Source organism: Heterodontus francisci, chromosome 11, assembly GCF_036365525.1.
Source record: "Heterodontus francisci isolate sHetFra1 chromosome 11, sHetFra1.hap1, whole genome shotgun sequence".
NCBI classification, from domain to species: Eukaryota; Metazoa; Chordata; class Chondrichthyes; order Heterodontiformes; family Heterodontidae; genus Heterodontus; species Heterodontus francisci.
In genome coordinates, this window is record NC_090381.1 from 106,044,744 (window position 1) to 106,064,489 (window position 19,746).

At 45.4% G+C, this 19,746-nt stretch overlaps 1 protein-coding gene across 3 annotated transcripts in view; it reads left to right on the forward strand.

Annotated features, from left to right (window-relative positions):
• The window catches only part of p2ry1 (purinergic receptor P2Y1), a 42,309-nt gene extending 23,196 nt beyond the window's left edge, over positions 1-19,113 (forward strand). For all 3 annotated transcript variants that reach the window (XM_068042720.1, XM_068042722.1, XM_068042723.1), the window contains exon 3: positions 6,291-19,113. In XM_068042720.1, coding sequence (XP_067898821.1) covers positions 6,336-7,421 — 1,086 coding nt within the window. In that variant the 5' untranslated portion in view covers positions 6,291-6,335 and the 3' untranslated portion in view covers positions 7,422-19,113. The remainder of the gene's footprint in view (positions 1-6,290) is intronic.
• The last annotated feature ends 633 nt before the right edge of the window (positions 19,114-19,746 follow it).

A 19,746-nucleotide genomic window follows, 5' to 3' on the forward strand; every position in this document is an offset into this window, starting at 1 on the left:
GTGGCAGGTTAAGTTATTCTGAGATATAACATTTTATCCATCTGCAAGAGTGTCATATATTTCTCTAGTTATCCAAGGTGCCCAAGAAAGATGGGAATGAAAGTTCCTGTCCTCCTGTCCAGAGTGCCTATAGTTGTGTCCACTGGGATCTGCTCTTATTTCACACTATTGTGGATCTTTTCATACAGAGCCTCTATAGACACCACTGTGTCAGCCAGTGAGTTGCACTGGAGGTGGAATGGGATTTAAGGCAGGACCATCAACATTCTGGGGGTTTCCACTGATCAAAAACTTAACTGGAACAGTCATATAAATATTGTGGCTACAAGAGCAGGTCAGAGGCTGGGAATTCTGCGACAAATAACTCACCTCCTGACTCCCCAGAGCCTGTACACCTTCTGCAAGGCACAAGTCAGGAGTGTGATGGAATACTCTCCACTTGCCTGGATGAGTGTAGCTCCAACAACACTCAAGAAGCTTGACACCAACCAAGACAAAGCAGCCCACTTGATTGGCACCCCTTCCACCACCTTCAACATTCACTGCCTCCACCACCGACGCACAGTTGCAGCAGTGTGTACCATCTACAAGATGCACTGCAGCAACTCACCGAGGCTTCTTCGACAGCACCTTCCAAACCCGCGATCTCTACCACCTAGAAGGACAAAGGGCAGCAGATACATGGGAACACCACAACTTCAAGTTCCCCTCCAAGCCACACACCATCCTGACTTGGAACTACATCGCCGTTCCTTCACTGTCGCTGGTCAGAGTCCCAAGGGCAATTAGAGTGGGCAATAAATGCTGGCCTTGGCAGTGATATTCACATCTCATGATCAAATAATAAAAACCTTACAGCTAACTGTATTTTACAGCCAAGTCTATTTAATCTTCAGGGTCTGATTAAATGGCACATTACAGCAGTCTACAGAGTCTATTTATAAAGAGCCTCTATGAACTGCAGCAAACAGAACTGATGACCAAAAGCTGCAGCACCATCTCCTAATAAAAGCAGGGTGATTTCTTCATCAAAATGCAATGAATGAAGGATAGTTACATAATACAACCTGATTATTTCTCCAGCAAAATGCAGTGAGTGGAGGATAGTTATATAATACAAATGATGAGTGTAAAATCAATCCCAGTCACTTCCAGCAGTGCTCCCAGACACAGCCCCGACAGCAGCAAATTTTCCCAGTGGCAAGGCTGCAAGGCAGATCAGCTGCCTGCTCCATGGCCCAAAGAGGGGGCTTGGGCAGGACAGGCATCTCAGCGGCCCCAGCGATTTTCCCCCCCCCCCCCCCCGGAGAGGTTTCCCCTCTGACTCTCCATCCCCTGGATTTTGTATTTTTAAGTTACTTGCCTGGAGGCACGTGGTGGTCTCCTGCCTGTCTCAGCAGTGACCACCTTGCCCAATGATGCTGCTGAGGCTTTAGAGCTGCCAGCCCTCTGATTGGGCCTGCAGCATCAGGATCCCGCCCACCAATCTTAATTAGATGGCAGGCCCGCAGGTGGCTAAATAGGCGGTAGTATGTGGTAAAATCGCCGAGCCAGTCCCGCTGCTGGAAAGTGCAGGCTCAGAAGGTGCTTTTCACCCTGACGTCTGAGTCCTGAAGCCTGTGGTAAAACTTGGTCGGTAGTGTCACTGCATGCAGCCATTTTCACATAGAAATCGAGTTCTGTTACGAAGCAGCCAAAGATGCTGGCAGGAGACCAAGGTAAACGTGTGAAAGTTCAGGATGATGCTGGATAGAAAGTTGGAGTGGGTGAGAGCTGGATGAGAAATCCTGGTAGTTTACTGATGGTGCTAAATCAAGCCATGGCATGTGAATGTTGTGGTCATGTTTTTTGCCTTTCCCATTTTCATGGAAAAATAATGTGTGGACTTTTTCCCTTTCTGCTTGAGGAATGAGATCCCTTAAGAAAGGGAGGCTCAAGAGCCTAAAACTAGCTTCCCTTAATAGCTCCATTGGTAATTGTAGCACACCCAGTCTGGAAGGGAACTTCCTGACCAGTAGATTCCTAGGTTTGTTCATCAGTCTGTACTGAGGTAGATGATCTCAGACAAGATAGGTATAGGGGTATTCCAGCTTCCCTGAAGAGGGGGCAGAAATCAGCCTGTATTCCTACTCCTAACCATGAACCAGTTATCCCTGTCAGAAAGTAGGCAAGTGTAAAAGTGAGGAGAGGAATAGGTCCAGTTGTGATACCCTCGTAATCGAATGATTTGCGGACAGTCCCTGTCTAGACTCATGCGTACAGAATTCTGATTTGGGTGACATGCTCATGGAATCAAGATTCTGCATCTTTACAAAGGATTGACATGGATTTACTGCTCAGAAACAGACCATTTGATTGAACAGATCCATGCCGGTGTTTAGGCTCCATACAAGCTTCCTACCCTTCTTCATCTCACCCTGTCAGCATTCCTTTCTACTCCATTCTCCCTTGTGTGCTTTTCTAGTTTGCACTTACATGCATCTATGCTATTTACCTCAACTGCTCCCTGTGGTAGTGAGATCCACATTCTTATCAATCTCTGGATAAAGAAGTTTCTCTTTTTTTATTCATTCATAGGATGTGAGCGTCACTGGCAAGACCAGCATTTGTTGCCCATCCCTAATTGCCCTTGAGAAGGTGGTGGTGAGCTGCCTTCTTGAACCATTGCAGTTCATGTGGTGTAGGTACACCCACAGTACTGGTGAGGAGGGAGTTGCAGGATTTGACTCAGCAGCAGTGAAGGAATGGCGATATAGTTCCAAATCAGGATGGTGTGAGGCTTGGAGGGGAACTTGCAGATTGTGGTATTCTCATGCGTCTGCTGCCCTTTTTCTTCTAGGTGGTAGGGGTTGTGGGTTTGGAAGGTGCTGTCGAAGGAGCCGTGGCAAGTTACTGCAGTGATTCTTGTAGATGGTACACACTGCTGCAACTGTAGTAGAGGGAATTAATGTTGAAGGTGCTGGATGGGGTGCCAATCAAGTGGGTTGCTTTGTCCTGGATGGTGTCGAGCTTCTTGAGTGTTGTTGGAGCCGCACTGATCCAGGCAAGTGGAGAGTATTCCATCACACTCCTGACTTGTGCCTTGTAGATGGTGGACAGGCTTTGCGGTGTCAGGAGGTGGGTTACTCGCTGCAGAATTCCCAGCCTCTGACCTGCTCTTGTAGCCACAGTATTTATATGGCTGGTCCAGTTAAGTTTCTGATCAATGGTAGCCCCCAAGATGTTGATAGTGGTGAAATCAGCGATGGTAATGCTGTTGAATGTCAAGCGGAGATTGTTAGATTCTCCCTTGTTGAAGATGGTCATCGCCTGGCCACAGGTGTGCCACAGATGTTACTTGTCACTTATCAGCCCAAGCCTGGATATTGTCCGGGTCTTGCTACATTCCTACATGGACTGTTTCAATATCTGAGAAGTTGCAAACGGTGTTGAACGCTGTGCAATCATCAGTGAACATCCCCAGTTCTGACCTTATGTTGGAAGGAAGGTCATTGATGAAGCAATGGCTGTGCCGAGGACACTACCCTGAGGAACTCCTGCAGTGATGTCCTGGAGCTCAGATGATTGCCTGCCAACAACCACAACTATCTTCCTTTGTGCTTGGTATGACTTCAACCAGATACAGAGAGATACAGCACTAAAACAGGCCCTTCGGCCCACCAAGTCTGTGCCGACCAACAACCACCCATTTATACTAATCCTACATTAATCCCATATTCCCTAGCACATCCCCACCATTCTCCTACCACCTACCTACACTAGGGGCAATTTACAATGGCCAATTTACCTATCAACCTGCAAGTCTTTGGCTGTGGGAGGAAACCGGAGCACCCGGCAGAAACCCACACGGTCACAGGGAGAACTTGCAAACTCCACACAGACAGTACTCAGAACCGAACCCAGGTCGCTGGAGCTGTGAGGCTGCTGTGCTAACCACTGTGCCACCCAGAGTAGTGGCTTCCCCCTGATTCCCATTGACTTCAATGTTGCTAGGGTTCCTTGATGCCACACTTGGTCAAATGCTGCCTCGATATCAAGGGCAGTTACTCTCACCTCATCTCTAGAATACAACTCTTTTGTTTATGTTTGGACCAAGGCTGGAATGAGGTCTGGAGCTGAGTGGCCCTGGCGAAACCCAAACTGAGCATTATTGAGCAGGTTATTGCTGAGTAAGTGCCACTTGATAGCAGTGTCAAAGACATCATCCATCACTTTGCTGATGATTGAAATTAGACTGATGGGGTGGTAATTGACCAGATGGGATTTATCCTGCTTTTTGTGGACGGGGCATACCTGGGCAATTTTCCACATTGCTGGGTAGATGCCAGTGTCATAGCTGGACTGGAACGCTGCTAGTTCTGGAGCACAGGTCTTCAGCACTATTGCCGAAATGTTGTCAGGGCCCATAGCCTTTGCAGTATCCGGTGCCTTCAGCCATTTCTTGGCATCTGTGATGCTGGAGACCTCAGGCGGAGGCCGAGATGGATCATCCACTTTGTACTTCTGGCTGAAGATGGTTGCAAATGCTTCAGCCTTGTCATTTGTACTGACGTGCTGGGCTCCACCATCGTTGAGGATGGCAATGTAAGTGGCACCTCCTCTTCCAGTTAGTTGCTTAATCCTGAATTCCCTATTAGATTTCTGGTTTGCAATTGCATAGCAAGGTTAATGTTGGTGTGAAGGAAGTATGGCTCCTCAAAAATGCTAAAGCTGTATAATGCCTTTGCTCCCTCCAGATGTGACTATTTTCAGTGCTCTCCTAGCTGGCCTACCACCCTCTGCAAACGTTACCTCATCCAAAACTCTGCTGCCCACATTTGAGCTCACTCCAAATCCTGCTCAACACGATCCCTGTGCTTGCCGATGCACATTAGCTCCCAAAATGGCAGCGCCTTGATTTTAAAATTCTCATATTTAACTCCGTCTGTTACCTCACCCCTCCCTGTCTCTGCAACCTCCTCCAATCCAACGACTCTCCAGGATCTCCACACTCCTCCAATTCTGGCCTCTTGTGCCTTCCCAATTTCCTTTGCTCCACTATCGGCGGCTGAGCCTTCAACTGCCTAGGCCCTAAGCTCTGGAATTCCTCTTTTTCTGTCTATCTCTCACTCCTCCCTTCAGTTTGCTCCTTACAGCCTACCTCTTTGACCAAGCTAATAGTCGCCAGTTCTAATAGCTTTTTATGAGGTTTGGTATCAAATTTTGTCTGATAATGCTCCTGTGAAATGCCTTGGGATGTTTTAAAAGAAAGACTTTCATTTATATAGTGCTGTTCATGACTATAGGATGTTGTAAAGCACTTTCCAGCCAAATAAGTGCTATTGAAGTGTAGTCACTATTATAATGTAGGAAATGCAGCAGCCAATTTGCACACAGCAAGCTCCCACAAACACCAATGTGATAATATAATAATCTGTTTTAGTGATGTTGATTGAAGAATAAATATTGGCCAGGACACCAGGGATAACTGCCCTAATCTTCCTCAAAATAGCACCATGGAATCTTTTATGTCTACATGAAAGGGCAGTCGGGGCCTTGGTTTAACTTCTCATCTGAAAGATGACATCTTTACCAGTGTAGCGCTCCCTCAGTACTGTACTGGAGTGTCAGCCTTTATTTTGTGTTCAAATGTCTGGAATGGGACTTGAACCCACAGCTTTCTGACCATTTTAAAACATAAATGTAAGTGTTGTTGTCGTATAAATTGCATGCCAAGGTTGGCCACAATAAAGGACCTGACCTTCCACAGAGTCTCATCTCACTACATGCCAATGCCAGAACAGTCCCGGAACCTGGTTTCAGGTTGCTTCTAGGCCATAACTTCAGTATCAGTGTGAGGCGAAACTGCTACGCAGCAACATTCCTGCTGTAACGTGGCTGCACCTTTAGATCAGAGCTTGTGTTAGAGCTATCAGTAATGGAGAAAGGTTGGGAAGGGATTACTGATGCTCAGAACCATCTTTCCGATGAGATGTTTGATAAAGTTTCTGTGAAGCACCTTGGGACATTTTGCGACATTAACGGGGGCTACATAAATGCAAGTTGTTGTTGTTGTTGCATGAACCTGCTGTCAGTTCATGAAGTAATTCATTGGGTGCAAAACAGGAAGATGTTACAAGGAACTAAATCAATGCAAGTTTGTTCTTTTGCGCCATTACAAATACTTTTTTTTTAGTTTGACAGAATGTTGGTGAAATGAGAATATTTTTCAGAAGAAAAAAATCACTAATGACTAATTATCGCTTGCCAAAAATCATGCAAATTTAAACCTTGATTATTTGCTGTTTCAGATGTTCTGTTTGTTGAAGGGACGCGAGCCATCCTGTTGATGCCAAATGGAAGACCTTGAGTTTGATACAATGCAGGAGGCATTATCAAATTTTTCAGATCTGTCCAGTGGCCTGACTGCTAGCATCAACAAAACCTGCTCCTTAAACAAGGGCTTCCAGTTTTACTATCTGCCCGTCATGTACATTATTGTGTTTGTCACTGGATTCATCGGAAACAGTGTTGCTCTCTGGATGTTCATCTTCCACATGAAGCCTTGGAGTAGCATCACCATATACATGTTTAACCTTGCCCTGGCTGACCTCTTCTATGTCTTCTCACTGCCAGTTTTAATATTTTATTATTTCAACAAAACCGACTGGATTTTCGGAGAGGTCCTGTGCAAACTGCAAAGGTTTATTTTCCATGTTAACCTATACGGCAGCATCTCGTTTCTGACCTGCATCAGTGTCCACAGGTACACTGGGGTAGTCCACCCCATGAAATCACTGGGCAGGCTGAAGAAAAAAACAGCCATCATCGTGTGTGTGTGCGTGTGGGTTATAGTCATGGTTGGCATTGCCCCAATACTGTACTTCTCCAGAACTGGGCTGAAGAAAAATAAAACAATCACATGTTACGATACAACATCGAAAGAGCTCCTGAACACTTACTTCATTTACAGCATGCTCACTACATTCTTTGGTTTCTGTATCCCCTTCGCCACCATCCTGGTCTGTTACGGATTTATAGTGAAGGCATTAATATCCAATAACATGAGGACACCTCTCCGGGGCAAGTCCGTGCGTCTCGTCATCATTGTGCTGGCAGTCTTTGCCATCTCCTACCTCCCCTTCCACGTGATGAAGAACCTAAATCTTCAGTCTAGACTTTATTACCAGGGGCTGGACACGTGCGAGTGGAACAAGAGAGTCTACGCCACATATCAAGTGACGAGGGGTCTAGCCAGCCTCAATAGCTGTGTGGACCCTATCCTGTACTTTCTGGCAGGAGATACTTTTAGGAGGAGGTTCACTACTGCAGCCAGTAGGTTCATGTCTAGACGGGGCGAGACGAACCTACAGTTTCGGAGTGAAGACAGTCCACTTCATGCTGTATCAAACATTTCACAAAATGGAGACACTTCCCTTTGAACTTACTTTTCTGTTGGCGAATTTTATGACATTTCTAGTTTTGGGGAAGTACAGTAAGGCTTGGGTTTGAGATTGGTTTTGATTTAAGGCTTTGGTCTATTGTAAGAAATGAGGAAGAGTGAAGTACCCCACAATTATAAGTTCGAGCACGCTATACTTGCTTAACCGTTTATCTTCCAAATCAATCACCGTTATGAATCTGAAATGTTAATTTCAGAGAAAGAATTTGCCTTTCCTGGTTGTTTGAAAAGACTTTTTTTTAGTCCATCTATCTCTTTCCTGTGCATCATTGCTAGTTCAGTTCCCCAGCACTGTTCTGGAATCAAACACTATGAAACGTGTGAGAATAGCTCTGGGGTGACTGTCCTCATGGGGAAGTTATTCACTGCTGCTCGCAGTCCCTCCCAATTCCCCATCATGACTTGGCAGAGATCTGGAATGTAACCTGTGCGAGCGGAATTACCCCGAGCTCAAATGCTTCCAGATATTTCTGCTAACGATTATCCTGACATATCCGTTTGCAGGGACTAGTGGCCGACTGGGTCCAAGTGACCCTGAGCCTGTTTCCCAACTTATTGCAATGGAGGTTCTTCAACAAGATCGTTTGAAAGTTAATCTACATTTACAGGTTATTTTGGGGGTGACTGATTTTTTTTAACTTAAAGGGGGTCAGCAGGCAGTAAGCTGGAAGTTTATGGTGGATCACCTGCTATATACTCCGCCCAATCTTCAGCTCCAATGAACTCAATGGAAAACAAAATTAGACATAGTTGTGGTGTGAGGGAGAGTTTATAATGGCACCAGTTCCACAGCTCCTAGCTTCCCGCCACCTCCTAGGGTTGCCAATTCTGGTTGGATGTATTCCTAGAAGTTTTAGCACATGACCTTTCACCTCCAACAACCCCTTCCCCACACTACTGCCATTGTGCTACTACTGACACAGCCATCCTCACAACACCCCACCTTCGCAGGGCCAAGTGGAAAAGGAACAGACTCTCTGTTATACGACTGGCTGATTCTGGGCTCTCATTCAAACAGCCTTTTTCTCTCCATCTCCAAAGCTGTTACAACTATTAAACAAAAGTGTTCCGAAAAATTAAAATTGCATTTTTTTAATGCCCCAATAATTTATCTCCTGGGTTTTGCTTGTAGTAGTGTTCAAGATTAATTGTTAATTCCTGGAGATCCAGGGCAATACCGGCAGCTTAGCAACCTCCCCTAAAGTCAGAATTACCCCTGTGATATTTTAACATGGGGAAGTGAAATTTATAGTAGTAAAAGCATTTATGTACAATTACGTACATTCAAATTATTAAGAATGTTGAGGTGCTACAGCTTTGATATTTTGATGTCAACCATGTATAATTGGGGTTAAAAACCATCTGCAGTTCTGGCATTGACTCGATGGGCTGAATGGCCTACTTATGTGCTGTAATGAGTGTATAAGAGTTAAGCACTGTGATTGCCTAAATACACAACTTCTCTTTTTCCTTTGGTCTCTTGAATAGATGATGAGGCCCTGATCTTTGCCTCTGATATTTCAGTTTCCATTCTGTTGAATATTTCTCCAGGAGTATTGTTTTTAAAAGAAATAACGACAATATTTATTTCCCAGGAACGAAAAATCTTTCATTTCTCGAAGGATTGTTGATAGTGCAGTTGAAAACAAAATAAAAGAAATGGGAAGTTGGGTTCAGAAAAAAAAAGGAATCTGCTGTGCTGAACCACATTTGCCCGTGGGTTCCAGGAGGACAAACCTGCCTCCCAAATTCGACACAAATTAGCAATAAATTGCCATTCTTGTACACTGAGTGGGCACAGAGGGTTGGATTTTCACAGTGTGGTGGAGGCAGGCTCGGAAGTGGTCATGCCGGCAATTTTGTGCTACCGACCGGTTTGCGGGACTGCCACCAGGTTCCCACCTCCGGCCTATTTTGAGGGCGGCCGCTTTCATGGGGTGATGGCTATCAGCAGTGGATATCGATTGGGGCAATTAAAATGCCTATATAGGGCGCTCATCTTACGCCATCTGGAATTTTCCAGATGACAGATGGGCCCGTTACTGAGGCTGAGGCCTGTCAGATGGATAGAGGTGGCCTTCCGTCAGTGGGCCGGTGGGGGGGGGGGGGCCAGCGATACCTCATTTAATTGCCCCTGATCTGCAGCCCGTTTGCCAGAGGGTCACAGCTGCGGATGCAAGCCATCCTGTGGCGGGGCTCTCCTTCCATGATACTGGCCTGGCACCGTGTCCCCATTTCTTCTTTAAACTTTCTTAAGTCTTCAAGATGGAGGCACCCGCTCATTCTCCTATCTACACTGGGAGCGCTTAGCTCTTCCGGTGGGGCTGCCAGCCGCAAAGAGCCTCGGGCACTCCCATGGGCTCTCCCAACTGTGGAGCCCACCCACCGTCCTTAATTCAACAGGGCCCCCGGAGGCAGCCTCTTAATTGGCCATCTCCACAGAAATCTCCCTCGGGGTCCCGTCACCGCCATATCAGGGTTCCTGACCCGCATTTCATCCGAACAGTGGGATCAGTACACGGGAACAAAAATCCCAGAGTGTTGACTGCAGCACCATTGATCTACAGAGGGTTGGGGCAGACAAAGGAAGTTTTATTCCGCATCTAATCATATCTGATTTGCTGCTGACATTGGTAGGGTGGCAAAATTGTTCTTCAGTGATTGTTCAGCAACCCATTTTACACTCCTACGTCCCCCCATATTTCTTTTCTATTTAAGGCAAAGGAAACAGGAATATAGTAGCATTCCATTCAGCCCCTTGAGTTTGTTCCACCATTCAATTGTTGATCCAATCATGGCTGATCTGTATCGTCACTCCATTCATCTGCCTTGTCTCTATACTCCCTGATAGTTCAGCTAGCAAAAATCTATCAATCTCAGAATTAAAAGTATTCATTCAGCGAGCGTCTACTGATTTTGTTGGGAGAAAGTTTTACACTTCTACCACCCTTTCTCTCCTGATTGGCCTGGCTCTGACTTTAAGGCTATGCCCCCTTAATACCTCTGCCTAACAAAAATTTATCAATCTCAGTTTTAAAATTTTCAATCGACCCCCAGCCACAACTGCTTTTTGCGAGGAGGGAGTTCCAGATTTTCACTACCCTTTGTGCTCCCTGGCATCACCCCTGATTGGCTTAGCTCTAATTTTAAGATTATGTCTCCTTGTTCTGGAATCTCCCACCAGAGGAAATAGTTTCTCTCCAGCTGCCCTATCAACTGCTTTAATCATCTTAAACACCTCAGTTAGATCAGCCCTTAATCTTCTGCAGTCAGGGGAATGCAAGCCTAGACTCTGTAGCCTGTCCTCATAATTTAAACATCCTGGTGAATCTGCACTGCACCCTCTCCAAGGCCAGTCTTTCCTGCCTGAGATGCTGTGCCCAGAACTGAACTCCAATACTGTAAATGGGGTCTGCTTAATAGCAGGCATGGGTATAAAGCACGCCAACAATACTCTGGCGCCTGTTTTGTGCTATTATCAAAGTTTTGGTCTCCTTATTAAATAAGAAAGGATAGAATTACATTGAAAGCAGTTTCAGAGAAGGTTCACTCACCTGATTCCTGTGATGAGAGGGTTATCTCATGAGGAAAGGTTGGACAAGTTCGGTCTGTATTCATTGGAGTTTAGAAGGATGAGAGGTGATCTTATTGAAACATATAAAATCCTGAGGGGACTTGACAGGGTGGATGTAGAAATGATGTTTCCCCTTGTGAGAGAGAGACTAAAACTAGGGGGCACAGTTTCAAAGTAAGGGGTCTCCCATTGAAGACAGAAAGGAGAGATTTTCTCTCGTGTGTCTGTGGAACTCTCTTCCCCGGAGAGCGTTGGAGGCAGGATCATTGAATGTTCTTAAGGCAGAGGTAGACAGATTTTTGACAAACAAGCGAGTCAAAAGGTGTTGGGTGTCGGCAGGAAAGTGGAGTTGAGTCCACAAACTGATCAGCAATGATCTTATAGAATGGTGGAGCAGGGTCGAGTGGCTGAATAGCCTACTCCTGCTTCTAGTTCGTATGTATGTACCCATTTCGCCCTCTGGGTGCCTGAAATAACTGCCTTTTGCAGTGGTAACATGTCTCACAGTGATGAGCACAAAATCTATCAAAAAGAGAGGAATATGGGATGAGAATCTTCTGACAAGTCAGCATATCACTGTTTAAAAGCTGTTTGGGAGGGTACAGGCCAGTGGCTGAGGATGTTTGCTGAGGAGCAGCAAACTCGTCTGGTGCAGCCCTTGACATCGGCACAAAATTAAGCCCAACACCCAGGCTTCCCTGAGCTTAGTTTTGGGCTTGGGCCTTGTCACTTTGTTTTTCCTTTAGGAAAAGAGCAATTGTTATACAAATTTCAAAACTCACACCACACCATGACGCAGTTGGTATTACATTTGTATGTCACATGTAGCCCTGTCCTTTCAAATTCATTCTCAGGATGTGGCTATCACTGGCAAGGCTCGCATTTTATTACCTATCCTCAGTTGCCTTGAGAAGGTGGTGGTGGACCTCCTTCTTGATCTGCTGTGTAGCAGCTTGATACAACTGAATGGCTTGCTAAGCCACTGCAGAGGGCCATTGTGAGTCAACCACGTTGATGTGGGACTGACAAACATAGGCTGAGACCGGTAAGGACGGCAGGTTTCCTTCCCTAAAGGGATATCAATAAACCAGTTGGGTCCTTTTACTGAGACCAGATTTCCAGATTTCAGTTAAACTGAATTCAGATTCCCAACTTTCTATGAACCACATCTAATAATTAGCTCAACAGCTTGATGGAGACATGTCATTAATCCTTCACCACCTTCCATATTTGGTGGACATAAATGTCACTATTCCACTATTCACAGAGTTCTCCCTGGTGTCCTGGTTAATACTTATCCTTCAACTCAACATGACAAAAACAGATTATCTGGTCATTATCAAACTGCTATGTGTGGGAGCTTTCTTCTTTGGCCTCCTTATCTCGAGAGACAATGGATACGCGCCTGGAGGTGGTCAGTGGTTTGTGAAGCAGCGCCTGGAGTGGCTATAAAGGCCAATTCTAGAGTGACAGGCTCTTCCACAGGTGCTGCAGAGAACTTTGTTTGTCGGGGCTGTTACACAGTTTGCTCTCCCCTTGCGCCTCTGTCTTTTTTCCTGCCAACTACTAAGTCTCTTCGACTCGCCACACTTTAACCTCGTCTTTATGGCTGCCCGCCAGCTCTGGCGAACGCTGGCAACTGACTCCCACGACTTGTGATCAATGTCACAGGATTTCATGTCGCGTTTGCAGACGTCTTTAAAGTGGAGACATGGACGGCCGGTGGGTCTGATACCAGTGGCGAGCTCACTGTACAATGTGTCTTTGGGGATCCTGCCATCTTCCATGCGGCTCACATGGCCAAGCCATCTCAAGCGCCGCTGACTCAGTAGTGTGTATAAGCTGGGGATGTTGGCCGCCTCGAGGACTTCTGCGTTGGGGATACGGTCCTGCCACCTGATGCCAAGTATTCTCCGGAGGCAGCGAAGATGGAATGAATTGAGACGTCGCTCTTGGCTGACATACGTTGTGCAGGCCTCGCTGCCATAGAGCAAGGTACTGAGAACACAGGCCTGATACACTCGGACTTTTGTGTTCCGTGTCAGTGCGCCATTTTCCCACACTCTCTTGGCCAGTCTGGACATAGCAGTGGAAGCCTTTCCCATGCGCTTGTTGATTTCTGCATCTAGAGACAGGTTACTGGTGATAGTTGAGCCTAGGTAGGTGAACTCTTGAACCACTTCCAGAGCGTGGTCATCAATATTGATGGATGGAGCATTTCTGTGGTCCTGCCCCATGATGTTCGTTTTCTTGAGGTTGATGGTTAGGCCAAATTCATTGCAGGCAGCTGCAAACCTGTAGATGAGACTCTGCAGGCACTCTTCAGTGTGAGATGTTAAAGCAGCATCGTCAGCAAAGAGGAGTTCCCTGATGAGGACTTTCCGTACTTTGAACTTCGCTCTTAGACGGGCAAGGTTGAACAACCTGCCCCCTGATCTTGTGTGGAGGAAAATTCCTTCTTCAGAGGACTTGAACGCATGTGAAAGCAGCAGGGAGAAGAAAATCCCAAAAAGTGTGGGTGCGAGAACACAGCCCTGTTTCACGCCACTCAGGATAGTAAAGGGCTCTGATGAGGAGCCACCATGTTGAATTGTGCCTTTCATATTGTCATGGAATGAGGTGATGATACTTAGTAGCTTTGGTGGGCATCCAATCTTTTCTAGTAGTCTGAAGAGACCACGTCTGCTGACGAGGTCAAAGGCTTTGGTGAGATCAATGAAAGCAATGTAGAGGGGCATCTGTTGTTCACGGCATTTCTCCTGTATCTGATGAAGGGAGAACAGCATGTCAACGGTCGATCTCTCTGCACGAAAGCCACACTGTGCCTCAGGGAGCTTGCTGTGCACAAATTGGCTACTGCATGCATTTCCTACACTACCACATTGATTACACCTCAAAAAGTACTTCATTGGCTATGAATCATTCGGGACATCTTGGAGTCATGAAAGGCACTATATAAATGCAAGTCCTTTCTTTTCTTCCTTTTGTTCCTTCTTTTCCTGGTCTGGTGTGATTAAAGTTACAAATAACCATTGCGTACATGTGCAAATGGAATCAGATTTGAGAGAGAAAAATAAATCTGGCTTTGCGTCTCAATACAGACACTTGGAACAGCACAAAGCTAGAAACAGTCCCAGTGAGATTCCTTGTCTATAAATGGTTTACTTTCAATAAGGATTACTCTTGGACATCTGAATGCTTTTCAGCTCATGCCAGACAGTGGCAGGGGATGGAGGAAAACAGACATTAAAAAAAAAAATTCTTGTCTACAGTAAAGTGCCACAACACATGTAACAATCCACAGCTTTGAGCCTTGTGACACTATTGTTACTGCATTCAAACAATGCAGGGATAGGTTACTAACCATGGTGGTAACAATTTCTCAGGTCAGTATGTGTAGCAACATCATAACTAAAAACGGAGGTGCAGTCTTTTACAATGGCCTGAGGATATCTTCCTGCTGTGTTTACGATGTTGCTAACACACAGCGACCAGATAATATTTTCCTGCTGTGCTTACAATGTCACGAACAGATTTTATGTATGGGATGTTGTATTATATGGAGAATTGTGTCCAATTCTGGGCACTGCACTTTAGGAAGAATGTGAAGACTATAGGGAGGGTGCAGAAAAAATTCACAAGAATGGTTCAATGGATGAGGGACTTCAGTTACGAGGATCAATTGGAGAAGCTGCGGTTGTTCTCCTTCGAGCAGAGAAGGTTGAGAGGAAATTTTTGATAGAGGTGTTTAAAATCATGAGGTGTCTGGATAGAGTAGATAGAGAGAAATTGTTCCCATTGGTGGAAGGATCCAGAACCAGAGCACACCGATTTAAGCTGATTGGCAAAAGAAGCAACAGCGACATGAGGAAAAACCTTTTACTCAGCAAGTGGTTAGAATCTGGAATGCACTGCCTGCGAGGGTGGTGGAGGCAGATATAATAGTTTTTGCAAGGGAATTGGATCAGCAACTGAAGAGAAAAACTTGCAGGGCTACGGGATTAGGGCGGGGGAGTTGCACTAGCTGAATTACTCTTCCAGTGAGCCAGAGTGGGCTCCACAGGCAGAAATGATGACCTTCTGTGCTGTAACTATTCAGTCATTCTAAGGGTCCATATCTGGAGTCTTAAAATCCATTTGAGTCATGTTGGCTTTGTGTGACCATGTTAAACGGACAATGACAAATCAGCAGCCCATTTCACATTTCTTCCATTTGTAATCATTGATAACAATAATAATTGGAGAGATGTAAAACAGGCTGTCGATTTACTGTCACCCGTTTTGCATTCTTGCACAAAGTCAAGATCTACCCCATCGTTTTGGTCCCCACACCATATAAAATGCGTTTTATTCTTTCATGGGATGTGGGCATAGCTGACATTTGTTCCCCATCCCTAATTACCCTTATCAACTGAGTGGCTTGCTCGGCCATTTCGGAGGGCAGTTAAGAGTCAACCACATTGCTGTAGGCCAGACCAGGTAAGGATGGCAGATTTCCTTCCTGAAAGGACATTAGTGAACCAGATGGGTTTTTAACAACAATCAATAATAACTTTGTGGCACTATTACTGACAATAGCTTTCAATTCCAGATTCTTATTAAGTAGTTGAATGTAAATCCCACCAGCTACCATAATGGGATTCAAACCCATGTCCTCAGGCATTAGCCTGGGCCTCTGGATTACTAGTATTACTAGTGATATTACCACTACATCGTCTCCACAGGTTTCCTGTTGATATTGTAATATTTATGTAATGAAAACCAGATGATTACTGAAAAACGTCGTATTGTGAAACTCAACAGATAACTATCACTGTCAACCACTCTTGTGAAAAGAAATGTAAGTTTTCTGTGCGTATTTCATCATTTGTAATCTTGACTTCTGTCAGACAAGTCGAGACTAGAGTATTTTATTTGTCACAATGAAATATACACTTTTGATAAGAGCAAGGAAGCATTTATTCCAATATATTTAATATATTTCCTGTGTTTATCATAATAGTTCCTCTGATATTCCCCTGCCATAACCAACAAAGCACTAATCTAATAAGGGGAATGTTATTTGCATGGTGTATTTTCCCTAGTGAGAGCTACAGCCTAATAGTATCAGGGCTTCATCTCAATGCAATTTCATCACTGCTTTTGGTGTCTGTACACTGGTGTTGCATGTAGCTAGTTGATGTGGGAATCCGTTTCCAATATGATTCAATATGATAATTTTCATAACATATTTCCCAAACTACTATTAAATGCTAAGGTCCATCCAGTGACCCTTTAAAACATGGAGGTGTTTAATATTCTCTCTGTCTTCAGCCCACTGAGTAATGTATTTATGTTAAATTGTGGCATTTTAACACTCTTGGGGTCTCCAATGCTTGTATCTTGCTTTTGTGGGAATCATTCAAGTCCAATTTGAATTGACTTGTGGGTCAACTACTGACCAACCCACAGCAAACTGGGATGCTACAGAGCTGGTGATCAAGTGTATGAATGTACCATTTCCTCCATCAACCCCTAGTTATGTTAATCAGGTTCATTTGTGTGTGGTCTGATTGACACCCTACTTTAGGGGCACTAATGGGGGAAATTTTCACTACCCGTCGAAGGTTTGAGTGCGGGTAGAATGTGAAAATTTTAAAAATTTCAAACCCGCCCCAAACCACTGCCAACTCGCCCAAATCCAGTTCTAATGGAGGAGGGACGGGGGCAGTTCGGCTATTGAAATCTTTAAGGAGGCTCGTGCCTCTTTTTAACAAGCTTTTTAGTTAACATTGACTGAGTTTCCTGGACTGTAGGAAACCCGGGAGGTAAAAGGAGGTGAGAAGGACTGGATCCATAAAGGAAGTGCCTTTCCGGTGCAGCTCGTCGGCCAGAAGGAGCAGGAATGTTTCCTCCAGGTCCAACAAGCAAATCTCTTCACCGACCCTGTGATCAACCGCCCCCTTACCCCCTCCCATCTCCTCTCTTGACCTCCATAATCTACCTCGACCTCCACAATCACCCCCGACCTCTCCCATCCAGTCCTCAGCTGTGGCCTTGTGATGCAGGCTTTCCCACTCAACAAACTGGAGCCCTGTTGGTCAGGATGGCTGTCAGGCAGGAAGCCTGTAGAGTTAACTTGAAAGGTGACAATTGGTCCCCAATCCTTGATATGGACCAAAAATGTTGAGAATCTGCAGGACTACTGGGTTTCTTCAGCTCACAAGCCTGCTCCACCATTCAGTTAGATCATGGCTGATCTGTACCTCAGGTCCACCTAGCCACCTTGGTTCTGTGACCCTTAATACCCTTACTTAACAAATCCCTCAATCTTAGTTTTGAAATTCCCCATTAACGGCCAGCCTCAGCAGCTTTTTGGGAGAGACAGTTCCAGATTTCCACCACCCTTTATGTGAAGAAGCACTTCTGGACTTCATTCAGAATAAGGGGCCGGCCATTTAGGACTGAGATGAGAAGAGATTCCTTCACTCAGCGTGACAACACCATCACAGAACAAAGAAGAAAGAACAGTACAGCACAGGAACAGGCCATTCGGCCCTCCAAGCCTGCGCCGATCTTGATGCCTGCCTAAACTAAAACCTTCTGCACTTCCGGGGACCATATCCCTCTATTCCCATCCTATTCATGGATTTGTCACGATGCCTCTTAAATGTCGCTATCGTACCTGCTTCCACCACCTCCCCCGGCAGCAAGTTCCAGGCATTCACTGCCCTCTGTGTAAAGAACTTACCTCGCACATCCCCTCTAAACTTTGCCCCTCGCACCTTAAACCTATGTTCCCTAGTAACTGACTCTTCCACCCTGGGAAAAAGCTTCTGACTATCCACTCTGTCCATGCCACTCATAACTTTGTAAACCTCTATCATGTCGCCCCTCCGCCTCCGTCGTTCCAGTGAAAACAATCCGAGTTTATCCAACCTCTCCTCATAGCTAATGCCCTCCAGACCAGGCAACATCCTGGTAAACTTCTTCTGTACCCTCTCCAAAGCTTCCACGTCCTTCTGGTAGCGTAGCGACCAGAATTGCACGCAATATTCTAAGTGTGGCCTAACTAAGGTTCTGTACAGCTGCAGCATGACTTGCCAATTTTTATACTCAATGCCCCGACTGATGAAGGCAAGCATGCCGTATGCCTTCTTGATCACCTTATCCACCTGCTTTGCCACTTTCAGTGACCTGTGGACCTGTACGCCCAGATCTCTCTGCCTGTCAATACTCCTAACGGCTCTGCCATTTACTGTATACTTCCCACCTGCATTAGATCTTCCAAAATGCATTACCTCACATTTGTCTGGATTAAACTCCATCTGCCATTTCTCCGCCCAAGTCTCTAACCGATCTATATCCTGCTGTATCCTCTGACAATCCTCATCACTATCCGCAACTCCACCAACCTTTGTGTCGTCTGCAAACTTACTAATCAGACCAGCTACATTTTCCTCCAAATCATTTATATATACTACAAACAGCAAAGGTCCCAACACTGATCCCTGCAGAACACCACTAGTCACATCCCTCCATTCAGAAAAGCACCCTTCCACTGCTACCCTCTGTCTTCTATGACCGAGCCAGTTCTGTATCCATCTTGCCAGCTCAACTCTGATCCCGTTATGGACTCAGTTCAGTTTCTGTTACTTCTGGTGTCGATGGCTTTGTTGCATCATTTGTGATGGAGAAATTTTAGCTGTACCTCAGCTGATAATATCCCCTTGAGCTGCTCGATATTGACTTGAAGTAAAGAAATGCATGAAAATATCATTCTTGTCATGTTAAGAAGTAGATAAAAAAAAGTTAGGGATGAGAAAAGGCCAATCAGCAAATCAAAGTCTATCCCTCTAGAATGATAACTTTCCCCTCAAGGCAGATGCGGTGGAAACGCCTATAAGTGCATCATAATTAATTGCCTTCCCATTCAGCCAGAATTGTTAGAGTACAACGCCTTGCTTAAGATCTCACCATGTTACGAAGTCAACTAACACCACCCTCCTTTTGATGGACTCAGTTCAGTTTATGTTACTTCTGGTGTCGATGGCTTTGTTGCATCATATGTGTGTGGTGTTGAGGCACAGGGGAGGTGGTGGTAGTTGTAGTGGGGTAGTCGGAGAGTATGGAGGGGAGTGGGTGGGGGGGTGAGGGTGGTGTGGCTGAAGGGGGGGACGTGGGGGGATGGTTGAGGGAGGGAGCAGGTGGGAGGAAGGACGGTGGGGGAGGGGACAAGAGGATGAAGGAGTGTGGAGAAGGGGATAGGTGTTGGGAAAGAGGGTGTGGGGGAGGGAATGGACAAGGGTTGTCTGCAGCATTATGCATTTCGTGAATCTGCATTTAATTAGAAGTTAGATAAGTATATGAGGGAGAAAGGAATAGAAGGATGTGTTGATAAGGTTAGCTGGAAGAGGGGTGGGAGGTTGTAGGGCGTGACAACACCATCACAGACCAGTTGGGCTGAATGGCTGGTTTCTGTGCTGTAAGTTCATGTGCAATTATAGTAGATAATGGAGGTTATATTTTGAATAGTTCCAATGTTTTTCCCTCCATTATCTCACTCAGTAGTTTATCACTTTTTAAATAAAAGTTCAAATTTGCTTTACACTAATTCCATGTTATGTCCTCTGGTCCAACTGAGATGGCAGTCTGGGTTTACCTTATCTGCAACATTTCATATTTCTTGTGAAGCCCTCTTAACTGTCCTCTTTCCCATTGCCAGATTTAAGGTCTAATCTGTCCTTGTAGC